At 42.9% G+C, this 18,567-nt stretch overlaps 1 protein-coding gene across 1 annotated transcript in view; it reads right to left on the bottom strand.

Moving 5' to 3' along the window:
• Positions 1-2,221: 2,221 nt before the first annotated feature.
• LOC120049603 (serine/threonine-protein phosphatase PP1-beta catalytic subunit-like) overlaps positions 2,222-18,567 on the bottom strand; it is a 39,009-nt gene continuing 22,663 nt past the window's right edge. The window contains exons 2-8 of the mRNA XM_038995899.1: positions 7,029-7,160; positions 6,674-6,904; positions 6,198-6,302; positions 5,758-5,829; positions 4,572-4,723; positions 3,252-3,386; positions 2,222-2,854 (exon numbers count right to left, since the gene is read on the bottom strand). Coding sequence (XP_038851827.1) covers positions 2,750-2,854; positions 3,252-3,386; positions 4,572-4,723; positions 5,758-5,829; positions 6,198-6,302; positions 6,674-6,904; positions 7,029-7,160 — 932 coding nt within the window. The 3' untranslated portion in view covers positions 2,222-2,749. The remainder of the gene's footprint in view (positions 2,855-3,251; positions 3,387-4,571; positions 4,724-5,757; positions 5,830-6,197; positions 6,303-6,673; positions 6,905-7,028; positions 7,161-18,567) is intronic.

The following is an 18,567-nucleotide window of genomic DNA, read 5'->3' as shown; positions in this document are numbered from 1 at the left end:
CAAGCTGTACTGTGCAAGTAGGCTAATAGTAGGCCTACTATTGAAACAGATACAAGAGTCTGTCAACTAAGAAATTCACAAGTTTAAGTTTTTTTAAAGGAATCTGAAACTTTAATAAAAGAAACAACCAAATTGGATGCTCTAAATCCATAACAATGCTTAAACCACATCACCAGACCACTTTTGAGGTCTGGGAAAAATCGAAGAAATATAGATTTTTGTGTAGTTTTAGAAAGGTGTTTTCCCCCAAATTGCATTTTGGAACATTGCTGTGCCTGAAACGTGAATAAATAATAGTTCAACATTTAAAGATTAACATACTGATCGGTTTCATCAGCCATACATGCTGACCAGACCAGACACGTTGCAAAATAAATTTAGACATCCATGTTATTCAATTATTGCACCCACACTGCTCACGCGGGCCAACGAGTGTCTGCGACGCCAAGGGCTAAAATAGAACTCATTCCTATTTCTGATGCAGATCGCGCTGAAAGTCATCTCATTGGTTTATAGAAGCAGGTACCCACGTGCAATCTTCTCATTGGTTATACCCACGTGGGTGATTGAAAGACGAACTTTGTTGCTGGTTGTCGTGGTAATAAAATGAAAGTTTAGATGGATCACCATATAAGTTCAAAGATGAAAATGCCTGGAAGGAGGAGAGATGACTAGAAACGATTCGGTTGGCCGTTTTATGTGTGGATTAATTGTTGGAGTAGAGGTCCTTGTGCATTTCAGGTAATATATCAACTAAATGTTTATATCCCAGGACAAATTAGCTAGTGTAACAGTATAACTTTAAACCGTCCCCTCGCCCCGACACTGGCGCGAACCAGGGACCCTCTGCACACATCAACAACAGTCACCCACGAAGCGTCGTTACACATCGCTCCACAAAAGCCGCGGCCCTTCCAGAGCAAGGGGCAACACTACTAATAGGTTTCAGAGCAAGTGACGTAACTGATTGAAACGCTACTAGCGCGTACCCGCTAACTAGCTAGCCATTTCACATCCGTTACACTAGCAACAGCAAGCTAGCTAAATAGGACAAATTAACGTTAGCTAGCAAGTGCAAGCTAGCTAGCTAAATTGCCATACATGTTTAATGCTTTTCGACCTGTCCCAAAATTAATGTCATTGGTTCAGTTTGTTTTGATATTTTAACCTGCGTGTCGTGATCGCGTTTGGTGTGGGGGGGGGGGGCAAAATAAATGTATGCTCGATAGCGCACGCTCGCAGCCGGTTTGGGTTCCGTGTTATTAATTGATTCGGCGTATACCTCCCCCACACTACTTTGGTACGCATCAGGGGTTTAAGAAGTGAGTATACGCAATGCCCACTGAAAAATACGTGGGTATACCAGCGTATACCTTCCAATACACCACTGGTCTGGGACCGGTTTCCCAAAAGAGACATGGGATAGGATCCTGTGGTTCTAATAATGAACTTTAGTCTTCAGATGCTTTTGGGGAACTGGGCTCTGGAGCATTACTAAGGTTGCATCCCGATTCTCCACCCTTCCCCCGAAGTGTGCACTTACAACTTTCTCGCATGGATGTTAACGACTGTGGAACGGTAAACTCCCTCCAACCAAATCTTACACCAGTCCTACGCTGTTAAATCCATGGAGTGTGCAAGTGCACATTTCTGGAAAAGGTTGGAGCATCAGGACCAAGGAGTCAGGATTCAGGTCATGACCATGTCTGAATGATTTAACATGGTATTGTTATCAACACAGATCGTATCGATAGATCACTGTTGACAGCCTAGTGCTGCGTAATTAAACATGCGCAAGAAGAGTGAAATATAGGGAAGACCAGAGTTAACTTTTTGTGTAACAACTTTTTATGATGCGAGACCAGAGAAAAGCAGAGTAGTGATTGAATTATTAGTTTTAGATAGTGAAACGACAGCGATTGTTAAAGTACTTCATGCAATAAGGTTTTGAGACCCTGGCTATGAGAAGAAAGAGTCTTCTTGGACATTGTTACACTGTAGTGTTTAATACATACAATTCAACTTTGTTTTATGTAACTCCAATCAGTTTGATTGTGGCTGCGAACAGGGATTTGATTCGTCAGGATCAAAAATGTATTATGTGCTACTACCGCGAAGGGAACCATTTGTATAGGTTTTGAGGGATTTTAGTGTCTGCTGTTGGAAATAGCTTTGATTTGGTGACATTCAATTGACTTTTATATTTCTGTGTGATTTAGTCTTTTTACAATACTTTCAAGTGTTTTATTTTTCACTGCATTGAAAGCACATATTTCAATGAAAAAGACACTGACCAACCAAAAAAAGTTCCCCCCCCCCCATTTTATTTATTGAAAACCCAGTAATTGTCATTAACACCTGTTCTTACTTGACAGGTGGGGTGGGGTGAAATGGTCAACTGGGGCTAGTAGTTGTCATTCTGTCATAAGCCAAAAAGCAAGAATGAAGAAAAACACTCCAATATGCAAACAGAATGACCACCTTGTGTCGTCATTGTTTCCTTTAAATGGGTGTGGTTGGTTACACAGGGGGAGCGGTGCGTGACACAGAACAGTTCAGAGAGGGAAATGACAACAAATAGACACAACGGAGGTGGGGGGGCAGTGGGTCATGAAATCAAAAACTTTGCTTTGCGTTTTATCTATGTTTATTTATTTCTGCTACGTGTTTCTCCATTGTGAAAAACTGATGAGGGACCGTCACTCATCCCCGACATCTCCCTCCCTTCCGCTCTCTCTCTCTTCCTTGTTCACCGTTTCTTTGGTGGGACCACGGTGCGGGGCGGGGTGACGGGTCGGCCGGAGTTCATCCCTCCATACTGGTACTTGGCCTTCTTCTCAGACGGCTTCAGGATCTACAGAGTGACGGTGGACATGGACCATTAAGACTATACATCTAAATCCCAATCCAAGGCATATTTCACCTGTCAAATGATTCTTTAAATCAATAAAACCAGTAGACAAGAGACTGCACAGTGTTGGATTCTATCAAAGCTAAGGGCTGTTGTTTGGCCCCAGCCGTTGCAGAGTGATAGTACTGATAATCACAACATAGCATTGACAAGTACCTCATTGAATAAACAGTGTAGGACTACAAACGTCTGTGTGTAGAATGATACACTTTTGGGACTTATCCTGAGAATACCCTCAGTCAGTCTACCCTAATGACAACCAAACAACTTATTGTCTGTTGTTGTCAGTGGTTGCATTGACACTAGTGATATTATACCGACGTTACATTAGTAACGTTACCTGAAAGGAGCACATCAGGGTCTCGTCAACACTCATCATGCCGCCGGCATTGTCAAACTCTCCACAGTAGTTAGGAGCTGAGAACAGAGTCACCAGCTGCCGCTTGGCAAAGAACTCATAGCCATCCTCCACCACCTGGGGAGACACACAGTCAGCACATCAGTGGAGTGGGGGGAGACACACAGTCAGCACATCAGTGGAGTGGGGGGAGACACACACAGTCAGCACATCAGTGGAGTGGGGGGAGACACACACAGTCAGCACATCAGTGGAGTGGGGGGAGACACACACAGTCAGCACATCAGTGGAGTGGGGGGAGACACACACAGTCAGCACATCAGTGGAGTGGGGGGAGACACACACAGTCAGCACATCAGTGGAGTGGGGGGAGACACACACAGTCAGCACATCAGTGGAGTGGGGGGAGACACACACAGTCAGCACATCAGTGGAGTGGGGGGAGACACACACAGTCAGCACATCAGTGGAGTGGGGGGAGACACACACAGCACATCAGTGGAGTGGGGGGAGACACACAGTCAGCACATCAGTGGAGTGGGGGGAGACACACAGTCAGCACATCAGTGGAGTGGACCATCGAAGTCATGAAGTGTAACTATATCAGTGTGTAGCTATAATTAAGCAATAAGCGATAAGGAGGTTTGTGGTATATGGCTAAGGGCTGTTCTTATGCACAATGCGACGCGGAGTGCCTGGACACAGCCCTTAGCCATTAAGGCCTGAGGAGGTGTTGTTAGTCTAAAAGAAATGTGAGATAATGTCTAGATGCTTTTTATAGTGGAGATCAAGTTTATAAAGTGCCTGGCTGGGCTGATGAGACAGTGGATTGCGCAGTCAGATGGAACAGAGTAAATAGGCATTTTAAAGTCATAGATTTAGCCGGTGGTAACTTGTGGAATAGACACCGGCTGGAATGCGGTTTTAACCAAAACAACATTCAGGATTAGACCCACCCGATGTTTAAATGGCCACTATACCACGGCTAAGGGCTGTTCTTATGCACAACGCAATGCAGAGTGCCTGGACACAGCCCTTAGCCGTGGTATATTGGCCATATACCACAAACACCTGAGGTACCTTATTGCTGTTATAAACTGGTTACCAACGTAATCAGAGAAGTCAAAAGAAAAATTGTTAAGTATCTCAACAGCAATGGAGAAGTGTTTTAAGATTTGATACTTTAGGTTTATAGGAACTGGAGCTGTCAATTGTGTGTGTAGCAGGGTTTGGGTGGATGTACTGGACTTCTCTAATGTCTTGTTTCGACTACAATGACAGGTCAGTTGATTGTTACAGTACCTGGTGGGCTCTGCAGATGAGGTCCAGATCGTGGCGGTTGAGGAACTTGCTGACCACATCAGCCCCAAACGTGAACGAGACCCCGCGGTCGTTCTCCCCCCAACCCTGAACATCTTTGTCTGGGTCCGACCACAGCAAATCGCACAGCAACCCTGGAACACACACACACACACACACACACACACACACACACACACACACACACACACACACACACACACACACACACACACAACCATAACAGGATCTGAGACGTGTAAAATGGCCTTACGGTCCAGTAGTTCACATCACTCCCATATAAGGAGATGTTTGCTAGAAAGGTCTGATGAGCAGATACTAGATCCCTTGGGTTTTCTGTGACTTATTCAATGATTCTGAGAACCTTATTTAGATGTAACTATACATAGGTCTACTGTATTGACATAACAATGGGTTGATCACATACAGTCGTTAAAGTGATGTTTAAACAACTCATCTAAATGGTAATGTCAATATTCATTTGGTTTGGAGAATCAGAAACTCTTTAACAAAGAATTAGCTAAACTGCCCAAAATCAGTACAATCTGGGATGACCCCTACTGTCCGCTAAAGGATATGACACATGTTATTGTAAACAGCTTGGAGAGGAGTGTGTGTGTGTATTACTATCCTCGTGGGGACATTTCGCAGGCCCACACAAGGACAAAGGCTATTTTAGGCTTAGGTTTAGTGTTACAATTAGGGTTAGGGGTTAGGTTTAGGGGTTAGGTTAGGAGTTGTTTAGGGGTTAGGTTTAGGTTAGGATAAGTGGTTGTTTAGGGTTAGGATAAGGGTTGTTTAGGGTTAGGAGAAATAGGATTCTGAATAGAAATCTATTTTAGGTCTGAGAAAGGACAGTAAAATATATCTCTGTGTGTTTGTGTGTGTACAATTTGAATGCACAGAGATACCGTGATGAGATCCTGAGGCCCATTGTGAGGCCCACTTCTTTTAAGGTATCTGTGACCAACTGATGCATATCTGTATTCCCAGTCATGTGAAATCCATAGATTAGAGCCTAATGAATTTATTTCAATTGACTGATTTCGTGATTTGAAATGTAACTCAGTAAAAGCTTTTAAAATTGCTGCATGTTGCGTTTCATATTTTTGTTCCGTATATGTGTATGTACATGTGCATCCATCCATCTGTGTGCATGTGGACCTACCGGTGTCAGGGACGTCTGTGGGTCTCATGATACGACGGATCTGCTCCATAGACTGCAGGTCTGGAGAGAGGCCTGGTAGGAGACAGAGGAGTGCAGAGACAGAGACAACAGCACTCAGTCATCCAAAACGCATAAAAACCACACACACTTTCAAGGTTAGTTTCCCTGCCAGGACCAGCACGTTGTAGGAGAGGCACTGCTGTGCACAGAGCCTTTAACTCTTTATTTCACTTAATCATAGTCATGACTCATGTCTAATGCCTGCTTGCGTTAGGTATCAAATAGTTACAGTATATATAATAACTATGTAGTATGTAATCATTCTAACGCTACATCAACTTTCATATTCACTTTCTGAGCAAGACAAAACTCTCCATGCTCTTTTAACAACCATATCATTCATAGACAGGGAGTTTGAGTGACAGCTCTTCCAGCAGTACCTCCATGGCAACAGAAGATTTTCTCATCTACGATGGCAGCGATGGGAAGGCAGTTGAAGCAGTCAGTAAATGTCTTCCACAGCTTTATGTTGAATCTGCGCTTACCTAGAGAAACATTAAGAGATGAAGTTTAAATATACTTCATACAATCATCTGGGGTCTTCTAGACTCATGTGAGACAGTGTGTGCAAGTGTATTCATTTGCAACTTTACTCGTCACAGAGGCTGTATGTGTTGAATGGCAAATAAACATGAATTAGCGTGTGTGCCGGGTGGGTATTTAGCTCAATTACTTGTATGATACACTAACAAGTGCATGAAGCAATGTATTGATGTGTGTGTGTGTGTGTGTGTGTGTGTGTGTGTGTGTGTGTGTGTGTGTGTGTGTGTGTGTGTGTGTGTGTGTGTGTGTGTGTGTGTGTGTGTGTGTGTGTGCGCGCGCAGAGTGTGTGTGTGCACGCATGCATACTACTCACACTCATCATAGAAGCCATAGATGCGGTTTATGGAAGCACACTCGTGGTTGCCCCTGAGGAGGAAGAAGTTCTCAGGGTATTTGATCTTGTAAGCCAGCAGTAAACAGATGGTTTCCAGGGACTGCTTGCCTCGGTCCACGTAGTCCCCCAGGAACAGGTAGTTGGCTTCGGGCGGGAAGCCCCCGTACTCAAAGAGCCGCAGCAGGTCTGTGTACTGGCCGTGGATGTCACCTGAGGGGCGGGGGGTTACTTAACTACCATAGCCTATCCATCCACAGAGGCCAATGAATTAATAATAGGTTTTGAACTGGACAACTCATCATCAGCCACCATCACCATCCTCATCACCACCTACCACAGATTTTGAGGGGAGCCTCCAATTCCAACAGGATGGGCTGGCTGAGGAAGATCTCTCTGGACTTTATGCAGAGGCCTCTCACCTCAGCCTCTGACATCTGCACGATCTTCCCTGGGCGACATCCCCGCACTGACAAAGACACACAGAGACACAGAGAGAGACAGTTAGATTTGATGGCAGAGTGTGCTAGAACTTAAAACGCACATTTCCCTCGTCAATGGAACTTTGTCAGATGTTTCCAAACCTCAAAAGTAGAGTAATGTCAAGATGAAACCACATCCCACGACATTGGTTGTGGTTCTGTCTTGACAGACTACCCTAAAAGGTCTAAAAACATCTGACAAATTTCGCTTTGAATGTGTCCCCATATCATCTGTGGTGACAATTCACTTTTCTGCCAGGTGCAACAGACCTACATTTTGTATGTGAGGGTGTTCCTTTATTGCTACTCAGAAGTCAGAGTGCAGTACTACCAAGGCTGAAGTGACGACTGGAGGGAGGTGGAGTGGGGGAGGTGGTGGGGGGACAGTGAACTAGTCCAGTTCAGGATACGAGCGCAGGCACAACACTATACTAAGCAGGTACCCCCTACTACCCCCGAGCACGCAACCCTACTTCCTTTTACTTACTTTTCAAATCTGTGTTTATAACCACAACAGGAACACATGGTGAGTCAGTCTGGCCCAATGTCCCGAGGGTGAGGTTTTCATGAAACAGCCAAACAGGGTAAATATGGTAAATACTGGTACTGCCTGTATATAACCATGTTATTTTTTACTCGTTATTGTTATTCACTGTGCATTTATTTCTCATGGCACTATCTTAAACTCTGCATTGTTAGAAAAGGACCCGTAAGTAAGCATATCACAGTTAGTCTACACTAGGGCTGTGGCAGTCACAAAATGTTGTCAGCCAGTGATTGTCAAGCAAATAATTGTCGGTCTCATGGTAATTGACCGTTAATTAATATAAACACATTTAGTATCTCCTGGCTTCCACACATGGATTTATTAGACATTTTTAAATGTCTATTAAATCTATGTAATATAGCCTACACCTTCACAATAAATCCTTTATTTATTTTAGACAGGTCTAAAGAAGCATGATATGAAGAAAATGTAGTCTATTTCAGAAGAAAATAATAGCATACTCTGATTTGTCCTTATGTTAGGTCCTGATGTGGCTATGCCAAATGGCTGTGGGCTATACTAGTTCATTTAGCACACAAGATTTGCTTATAAATCCGTGGTATTATTTTATAGTATGAAGAATACAATTGAACGAAGCTGAATAAAATATAAATATTTTCTCCAAATGATTTTAAGGCGGATGAATGTGCTTAATTTCAAGAAGTTATTTGGCCCCTTTAATTATGATACTGTTAGGGTTTGTTCCTTGCGTCCTTCTTTGTCAATCATTGGTGAAATTAGCATTATGACAATATCTTTAATTAAATCATTCAAAACCTTTATTAATGCAATTGCAGACAGAAGTTGACAAACAGGAACATAGCACGCATGTTTCTGAGTAAGTTCTGCCCCCACCAATGGGTCTCCAGTGGTTTCATTAAACCCTAAGTCACGCCCTGGTGATGTCACTGCCCTAAGTCGCGCCCTGGTGACGTCACTGCCTATATCATCATCCTCTACTCCTGGGACCAAAACCATGCCTACAAAGCTGTATAAACAGGGCCTTTAAACACTTAGCAGTAAATGTCCCCTTCCCCCAAAGTTGACCCATTGTGGAATGTTTACCTAGTCTTATCTCCTTCACTCCCCTGCAGAGTTCTGTCTAAGGGCCTCTTTATAATGAGGCAGAGAGAGAGAGAGAACTAAAATACAAATGTAGAACAATACTAAACTTCTACAATGACTATATCTATTGTTAATCAGTAGTCTAAAACCCTATAAATGTAAGGAGGGAGGGGTCTTTTAACCCCTCCCCTTCTATTAATAAAACATAAGCATAATACATGTTTTTCTAATACATCAAACATTTGGGTACAACCCTTTTTATGACCCCCTAGGTGAACCCGACAATATAAAACCTTATTAAACATATAGGTCTATGGGCTAGGCTACATCAGGTGTGTGACTATGATTAGAAAAAGCTGCAAAAGAAAGGCATTGTTTCTTACACTGGGCATTATTCACTAGTGATAATATAGAATTCACAAGTGATAGGCTAATATTGTCACCCATCAGACTATTCTTGATTTAGTTTTGTCATTACATATACTACATAATATGTGTGAAATTAGTTATGATTTAGAATGGACCATTTATCATGCACCGGTCTCGAAATAGGGGAAACAGGGGCAGTGGGAAAAAATACATGTCATCTATGCACTTGGTTCATTTTCATGCCAGCCAGGTAGACTATACTCCTGTTGTAAAGAGAAGCAATGTGCTTAATATTAGGAAAGTTGAGAAATAAATATAGTAGGCCTAGCCTATAGAACGCTGATGGGATCCTCCTCTTTTTATTAGCGGCCATCACTCTGTTCTCCCACAATTGCATAGCCTATAGAAATGTTGCGCAACATGAGCTCATGGACTCTCATGAAGTGTTTGATTAGATTTTTGCTGAGTACCAGGCAGTTAGCAAGTTTACTAGGCTACTAATGACCAGTAGCAGCATCAGAGCTTGGAGAAGCCTAATTACCGTGACTAAACGGTCATGTGGAATTTGACTGCCTTCATGACTCGTGACCGACCGCAACAGCCGGTCACAGCAACAGCCCTAGTTTACACCCATTGTTTATGAAGCATGTGACAAATAAAATTGGATTTGATATGAGGGCCTGGGTTGTGTCAACACAGTGGTCCCAATAGACTGACAGTATGCAGAGTGCCTCCACAACGCCAGCCATTCAGAATAAGTGAGGCCTGGGCTGGGACTGTGTAAGTGTCTCTTCTCATATTATGATCGCTACAGAAAGGCCTACTAACACTAGTAACAAAAGCACTGGCTGTGGTTGTTAATTAACATGAAATAACCGGGTCACATTCATTTAGTCAGCTACATGTAGACAAAGGTGTCCCTAAACCATTCTAAATGAAAAAGGTTCATTGAACAATGGGCGCAATTCATCATACATTTGAGAAAACAACTAGATTTCTTCAGTTATAACTAAGAGAAATGGTTATCATAGCATGCATTTGAAAAGAAGACATGCACAATGGATTTATTGCCAAACCCCTTTCTAAACATGTACTCCTTTTTGCATTGCTAGCTATTTAATGGCAGACTACGGATGAGGCATAGGTATGGGCAGAGAGATTCCGACAAGTTACTGAGACACTGCCTAGCACCACTTGCACTGTCGACTGGTACTTTGTACGACCTGGCTATTTCTGCACCGAGACCTTAAACCAGCTGTATAGACATTCACTGTTCTCCTCCAAAACACACATGAAAAAGTGATCTAAGCCCATCAGATAATATATCTCGTATCCCAAAGAGAGTCACGTTAACAAGAAGCCAAGAGGTGTTATTATTAGTAGCCATAGCATTCAGCAGTCTGATCTGTTTGATTTAGAGGGGGTCTCAATCTGAAAAATATAGACACACCCCTTCTGACTTCCAGCACATACACACACACACGCACACCAGTGAGGATGAAACCTGAGGCGGCTGGGGTCAGAGGGGTGTGTGTCTGTCTGTGTGTGTGTGTACGTACGTCTGTGTGTGTTGCTCTCAGATCTGCCACACACACGCTCCACCTATCCCTCAGAGCGGTGCTGACGTGTTTGCAGGTCTGTGTTGTATCAGCTGACAGAGAAGCGACTGAAAGGCCCAATATAGGAGAGGAGAGCATCACACCAGACACCACAGCCAGACACTACCACACCGCAACACTGGAGGGGATCGCCTTACAGCCCGTTATGGAAAAGTCTACACGATAGACATGCGCACAGACAGCCTGCCAGCCAAAGTCTTGTGACCTTGACTTCAGATGCAACCACTGGGAGGATTCATGGGAGGTATCAACCCACTAATCCTGCCCCCTTTTCACTGCACTGCAGCGGTCAACGGTGAGGGGTGGAACAACAGGCGGTCACCATGGCAACACACCAGGCAGGTCATCGGTTTTTGGCAAGGTGTTGATGGGCGTTGGTTGCTAGTTTTAAGGCGGAGCTGATTGTCAGACACAGAGGCTCCTCCTCTCCAGCTACTGACTGATGTGGGGAGCAGACTTCCTAAGCCCAGGATGTTTATGAACAGGCGTCACCACTTGTTTGGTAGAGTCAAAATGCGCACTGTAGAATAAAGTGTAATTTTGTCAAAAGTTACTTGAATTGAAAAGACATTATCGTTTCCTGTGGGTTTGTATGGCTTCATATGTGAGGTTGGTACGGGCTTAAAGTGTGGTTTCTCTTTGGTTCTGTGGGGGGAAAAAGAATCCCTCGCTCCACCTTCCAATTCATCACTCCTAATTCGGCCCTGTTCTGACAATTTGTGTGCACACTGCTAAAGGGGGTAAGTGGAGAATAGCGGTACACAAGCTGACCCTTCCAACAGCAGTACAACATGTTCTGCTCTGTACTTTTCCCTCTGCCAGGTCAGATCACTCTCCTATCCAAACCCTCTCTCCTTCTATCCTCTCCTCCACCCCTTCTTTCCCCCTCTCATCTATTTATCTGACAGCTCTTCTGAAGCAGTAGGCTGTGACATCACAGGACAGCCCGGCCCTGGCCCCCCCCTGACACACAACATTCCACAAGGCCAGCCCACACACGCAGACACACACACACACACACACACACACACACACACACACACACACACACACACACACAACAGCAAACCTCCTGAGGGTTAAGTTTGTCCTGTCTGGGCCAAAAGGGAGAGGAATCAAGTTCCTACACTACATCCTGATGTAACAAACCCAACCAAAGAGAGTTGTGTCACAAAGCATTCCCTGGAAGACGATGAGCCTAAACAGGACAGTGTGGAGGGAAACTAAAATAGGGTACATATCAAAGAACCTCAGCGCAGAGAGACAAACGTGAGCTGGGTTTATTTGCGCTGTTAGAGACAGGGCTGAATTCATTGGAGGTAGAGCTTATTTTTTGTTTTGATATTTAGCAAAGTAAAAGGCTGTCTAAATTTGGATAAAATATAACTTAAGAGATGTATCTGAAAATGGGATGGTTTTATGCAATAAAAGAACATGTGGAAGCTAAAAGACTGGCTCATTGTGTGGGAAACGTCGTATTTACAGCCATAGCATTCAGCAGTCTGATATGTTGTCGTTTTCTAGACAACACAAATGAAGTCTTGTGGTGGTTAGTTACAGGGGAACTTGTAGTCTATTTAGAAGTTATCTTTATTTAGCTTCTTTGGCTGAGTGTTATTATTAAGGAAAGAGGTCAGGTGGGTCGAGAACTTTTCCATTCATTTAAAAGAGCAGGGTTCAGCTAATGTTGGCGTTGAAGGGGAGAGAAACTGAATAACAGAGTCAGACCGTGCTTCTCCCAGGCATGACCATATATGGGCGCTGTTTCAGAGGAGAGGAAGGAGTCACTCAGGACAAAAGAGGACTGCGGGAGAGCACTTCAAAAAGTCTCCAGCCACGGCCAACTGATGCTAAGTGCACTAACACCAGCTAGCCACCAGCTAGCTAGTCAGGTTCACTTAACAACTTCTGACAACAACAACAACACAAGTCTCCCCCTGGCAGCCATGATGACAGAGCTACAACAATACATGCCCTGTTAGCTGCTGCAGCCAGCCATTCACAACATTAGCCCATTCATGAGGGCAACAAGGGCAGCTCAGACTGTCACACTGACAGACATACCACACTGACTGGGACTGTTTTAACAGAGAAGTTAAAGAGGAAAAGAGAGAAATTATTAGCTTTTTCTCCATACTACATCCAATTCAGATATAAATCTTTCAAACTCACTCAGATCAAGGCTCCATATGAGTTAACACAACTCGTGAATTTTAAGCAGGTGAGGGGTGTGCTTTGTCAGACCACCAAAGGTGTAATGGCCCAACTATGGTAATGACCTCAGTGATATTTCGCCAGTCTCCATCTTCATGCATCTCGCTTTCTTCCTACCAGGCACCGGGCCAGGTTTCCCCCCTCCACTCCCTCCTCCATCCCCATGTCCCACAAACAGGGGGTGGAAACCAGTGAACCCACAGTTGACACGCAGCAACCTGACTCTGGGTCCGAGTGAATGTCAAGCAGAAATCCCAACTGCCTTCCATGGCATTTGACACGTTTTTCTTCAGAGCACTTTTTTGTTCTTCAAGAATGCCTGTGAATGGCAGTCATTGTGTAGCGAGAGAGGGAGACAGAAAGAGAGGGAGAGAAAATAGATAAAAAGGAGAGAAAGTGAAAGGGAGAAAAATAGAGAGTGTGATGGATGGAGAGAGAGAAAATAGAGAAAGAGCAGTTTATCTGAAAAGCTCTCAAGCTGAAAAGCCTCCATGAGCACAGTGCAGTGCCATGGTTGGTGCCAGGGAGAGACGCTCCACGCTGCCCTCCCCGCGCCACACACACACGCACCACCATTGTTGTTTCCATAACAGTCAGTGGTGCACAACACTCACTGTCATTGCTCAACATACATACTGTACATACACTACCGTTCAAAAGTTTGGGGTCACTTAGAATTTTTATTTTATTTTTTAAGCACATTTTTTGTCCTTTTTTAAAATAACATAAAAATGATCAGAAATACAGTGTAGACATTGTTAATGCTGGAAATGACTATTGTAGCTGGAAATGGCAGATTTTTTAATGGAATATCTACATAGGCGTACAGAGGCCCATTATCAGCAACCATCACTCCTGTGTTCCAATGGCACATTGTGTTAGCTAATCCAAGTTTATCATTTTAAAAGACTAATTGATCATTAGAAAACCCTTTTGCAATTATGTTAGCACAGCTGAAAACTGTTTTTCTGATTAAAGAAGCAATAAAACTGGCCTTCTTTAGACTAGTTGAGTATCTGGAGCATCAGCATTTGTGGATTCGATTACAGGCTCAAAATGGCCAGAAACATAGAACTTTCTTCGGAAACTCGTCAGTCTATTCTTGTCCTGAGAAATGAAGGCTATTCCATGCGAGAAATTGCCACTACTCCCTTCACAGAACAGCACAAACTGGCCCTAACCAGAATAGAAAGAGGAGTGGGAGGCCCCGGTGCACAACTGAGCAAGAGCACAAGTACATTAATGTCTAGTTTGAGAAACAGATGCCTCACAAGTCCTCAACTGGCAGCTTCATTAAATAGTACCCGCAAAACAACAGTCTCAACGTCAACAGTGAAGAGGTGACTCTGGGATTCTGGCCTTCTAGGCAGAGTTGCAAAGAAAAAGCCTTATATCAGACTGGCCAATAAAAAGAAAAGATTAAGATGGGCAAAAGGACACTGGACTGCCTTGAACAAAAGAGATCTCAGAAAACCTAAGATTAAGAATTGTTGACTTGCATAAAGCTGGAAAGGGTTACAAAAGTATCTCTAAAAGCCTTGATGTTCATCAGACCACGGTAAGACAAATTGTCTATAAATGGAGAAAGTTCAGCACTGTTGCTACTCTCCCTAGGAGTGGCCGCCCTGCAAAGATGACTGCAAGAGCACAGTGCAGAATGTCCAATGAGGTTAAGAAGAATCCTAGTGTCAGTTAACTTACAGAAATCTCTGGAACATGTTAACATCTCTGTTGATGAGTCTACGATATGTAAAACACTAAACATGAATGGTGTTCATGGGAGGACACCATGGAAGAAGGCACTGCTGTCCAAATAAAACATTGCTCCACATCTGAAGTTGGCAAAAGAGCACCTGGATGTTCCACAGCGCTTCTGGCAAAAATATTCAGTGGACAGATTAAACTAAAGTTGAGTTGTTTGGAAGGAACACACAACACTATGTGTGGAGAAAAAAAGCCCAGCACACCAATATCAAAACCTCACCCCAAATGTAAAGTATCACGGTTTGGGGCTGCTTTGCTGCCTCAGGGCCTGGACAGCTTGCTATCATCGACGGTAAAATTAATTCCTAAGTTTATCAAGACATTTTGCAGGAGAATGTAAGGCTATCTGTCCACAAATTGAAGCTCGACAGAAGTTGGGTGATGCAACATGACAACGACCCAAAACACATTAGTAAATCAACAACAGAATGGCTTCAACACAAGAAAATACACCTTCTGGAGTGGTTCAGTCAGAGTCCTGACCTCAACCCGATTTAAAATGCTGTGGCATGACCTCGAAAGCGGTTCATACCAGACATCCTAAGAATATTGCTGAACTGAAACAGTTTTGTAAAGAGAAATGGTCCAAAATTCCTCCTGACCGTTGTGCAAGTCTGATCCGCAACTACAGAAAATGTTTGGTTGAGTTTATTGCTGCCAAAGGAGGGTCAACCAGTTATTAAATCCAAGGGTTCACATACTTTTCCCACCCTGCACTGTGAATGTTTACACGGTGTGTTCAATGTGTTATTGTGTATGTTATTAGACTGTGTTTGTCTATTGTTGTGACTTAGATAAAGATCAGATCAAATTTTATGACCAATTTATGCAGAAATCCAGGTAATTCCAAAAATGAGGACATGGGCTCTGTTTTAAAATACAACTTTTCTGTTATAGGACAGTGGTTCCACATGTTTGTGACACTCAAGTTGTGTGGGAAAAGTATGTCTATTTTAGAAATACATAATTTCTGACCAAATTAAACTCAAAATATGCTATTCTATTCTTTTGAAAATAAATTGTATTGGTCTTATGTTTCTTAGGACCTGCTTAATTAATTAATAATGGTTTTCTTTGTCCAGCCAGCTCATATAATTAACAGAACATTGGCTAACAACATTGCGCAGCCAACCTTTTATTCACCATAAGAGGAAATACAAAGTCATTATTTACAAATGATTTACAAGTAGGCTATGGCAAGCTGCTAACTTACTGTTGTGAATGTAAAGAAATGAAAGCAGTGGCGCTGACCACCACTAAGTTGAATGCAACAGGACAGAGGTGGGTTGCTGAATTGGCTGATTTCAACTCCACCATAAAGTACAGACCTGCTAAGGCAAATGGAAACGCAGATAGCCAATCAAGGATGCCATTGGATACGGAGACGTTCATGACACAGTGTACAGAGGGAGTAAGTCAGGACACTGCCAGTGCTACAAAGCAGCAAGAAGAGCCTACTCCACTGTTCAGCTCTATCACATTCAACGCCATCCAAGAACGAGACACTACTCAGCACAGCCAATCTCCAGAGATGAGACACGGGAGACTCAACACAAAGACCCAGTGATTGGAAAAGTGTTTGAGTACAAGATAAGAAACCAGAGGCCAAGTGCAAATGTATTCACACAGTGAAGCGAGAGCTCTGCTCAGAGAATGGAGAAAAAAAATTGAGATCAAACCAGATGGAACACTGCACAGGAGAAGTGATTCCACTCGTTCAATGCAGATCTCGCCGTCATTCTGGTTTGATCAACCTTTATTGCCTCGGTGTGTGAATCTGGGAAGGCGATACGCTACTTTGTTTTATAGAGGAGACGGTACGCAATTCCGCCAAAATTAGAGGTGCTGGTACCACGCTCAGGACTTAGTCAAGCACTGCCAACAAATCCCAGTTCCTGTTGCATCATGCTGATGGCAGTGAGGATTTGGCGTAAGCAGCATGAGTAAGGCCCCATCCTGCCTGTTGTCAACGGTACAGGCTGGTGGCGTAATGGTGTAGGGGATGTTTTCCTGGCACATGTTAGGTTCCTTTGATACCAATTGTGCAACATGTCCATGCCCCGAAGAATTCATGCTGTTCTAGAGGCAAAGGGGTGTCCGACCAGGTCCTAGATGTGTGTACCTAATAAACTGGCCACTGAGTGTAAGTGGTATAGTTGAATTGGTCATTTTTGGGTTCCCTGTGCAATGCCAACAAGTAGTTGAAGGTACAGTATAATTTACCTGTATAGTTGTAATATCGGGACACCATTTTTCAAGAGGAGGAGAATGCAAGATATATGTTAAACTTTGTAATTTTGAGCTAATCATACAGTATATTTATAGAAGTGTGGTTGTGCTGGGTTTGGGCCAACGGAGGGGGCTGCTCGTTCCAGCGTTTTTTTTTCACGAGCTCTCACTGCTGTAGTTCTCACGCTAGCATATCAGTTGAATGAGTGACAAGCCAACAGTAGCTGTACTAAGAGCAACCAGATATAAACTCATTGGTTTAAACTTTTTTTCCCAAGGTGAGCGAGTTGTAAAGCACATTATAAGAAACAGTAAGTTAAGAGGAGCGTAGTTATGCTATTGTTGTATTGTGTTCGTTAGGTTTTCATAGTTAAATTAGTTAGATGTCCGCTAGCATAGAAGCTAACAATAACTAATGGCAGCTTCGTTGTCATGGTAACGGAGGCCCAGTCCAAATGGAAACAGGATATAAACAAAAGCCTAAACATTGTTTCTTGCTGTGTATTGAGCACTAGCTGAATAATGAGATGATTAAATGTATCTGTGAGATGATTAAATGTATGTATGAAAATAGATACTTGTAATACGTGTTTATTAATTGTTTTAATATGTTGACTATTTATTTAGTAATTGTATAAGAATAGAGAGAAATAGTAAAGGCGTCTTTTTGTAGGCACCAACTCCGCCATGGTTCGTTGGACAAAGCCTATGAGGAAAATTAAATGTTGTTTTTGGATGATTTTTGTATAAATGCCAAAAACACAGGCTTAGAAGATCTTATACATTTGTGTAATGAAATAATCTTCATCAGCAAACGTCACTTTCTGTATATTTAGAAGAATTTATGTAATAGTAAAAAACAAAGGCTTCATAATTCATGAAGGTAATGTTACCGGACTGCTATTATCTCATAGAACAAAACGTATTAGATCTCCTAAGCCTGTGTTAACCTCTGACCTTATTTTCAGCGTTTATCCCAAACCCCTATTCTTTCCTCATTCATTTTCCCCATAGGATGGCAGAACGAACCAGAGGTAACTTTTTTCTGGGTTTTAGGACTACAAGCTGGCGAAATCTATAGAGAAGTCTTTTGAATGAGTCACAAGCCAACAGTAGCTGTACTAAAAAGAGCAACCAGATATAAACTCATTGTTTTAAACTTGATTTCCAAGGTGTGAGGCTCAATCGTTCTACTGACCACACCCAATTACAAAAGGGCAACATATTTTAGAACACGCAGCTGTCAGGTTACCATGACAATGGTTGCACAACAGGGTCAAAGTTAAATGTCTCTTGGTCCTACCAGGCAAAAGCAATCGCTATATAAAAGGTGAACACCGACAAGGAAGAGAAGAAGAAACATTTCCCAATAATTTTTACAAGCAACATACCGTGAATCGTATGTAAAAGCAATACTTATGAAGCTAAGGAGAAGCAGCTACTGGGGGGAACTGAAACAAGCACAAGACACGAGGAAAATGTATGGAGAACTAAAACTAACTCAATCCGATGGTATAGGAAACTGTTCAATTAGCCTGCATTTTGCCCTCAAATATGCTTTCCTAGCTAGCATGTACTAATTACTGG

Source organism: Salvelinus namaycush, chromosome 6 (assembly GCF_016432855.1).
Source record: "Salvelinus namaycush isolate Seneca chromosome 6, SaNama_1.0, whole genome shotgun sequence".
Classification (NCBI taxonomy): Eukaryota; Metazoa; Chordata; class Actinopteri; order Salmoniformes; family Salmonidae; genus Salvelinus; species Salvelinus namaycush.
This window is presented reverse-complemented; position numbering and strand designations above follow the sequence as displayed.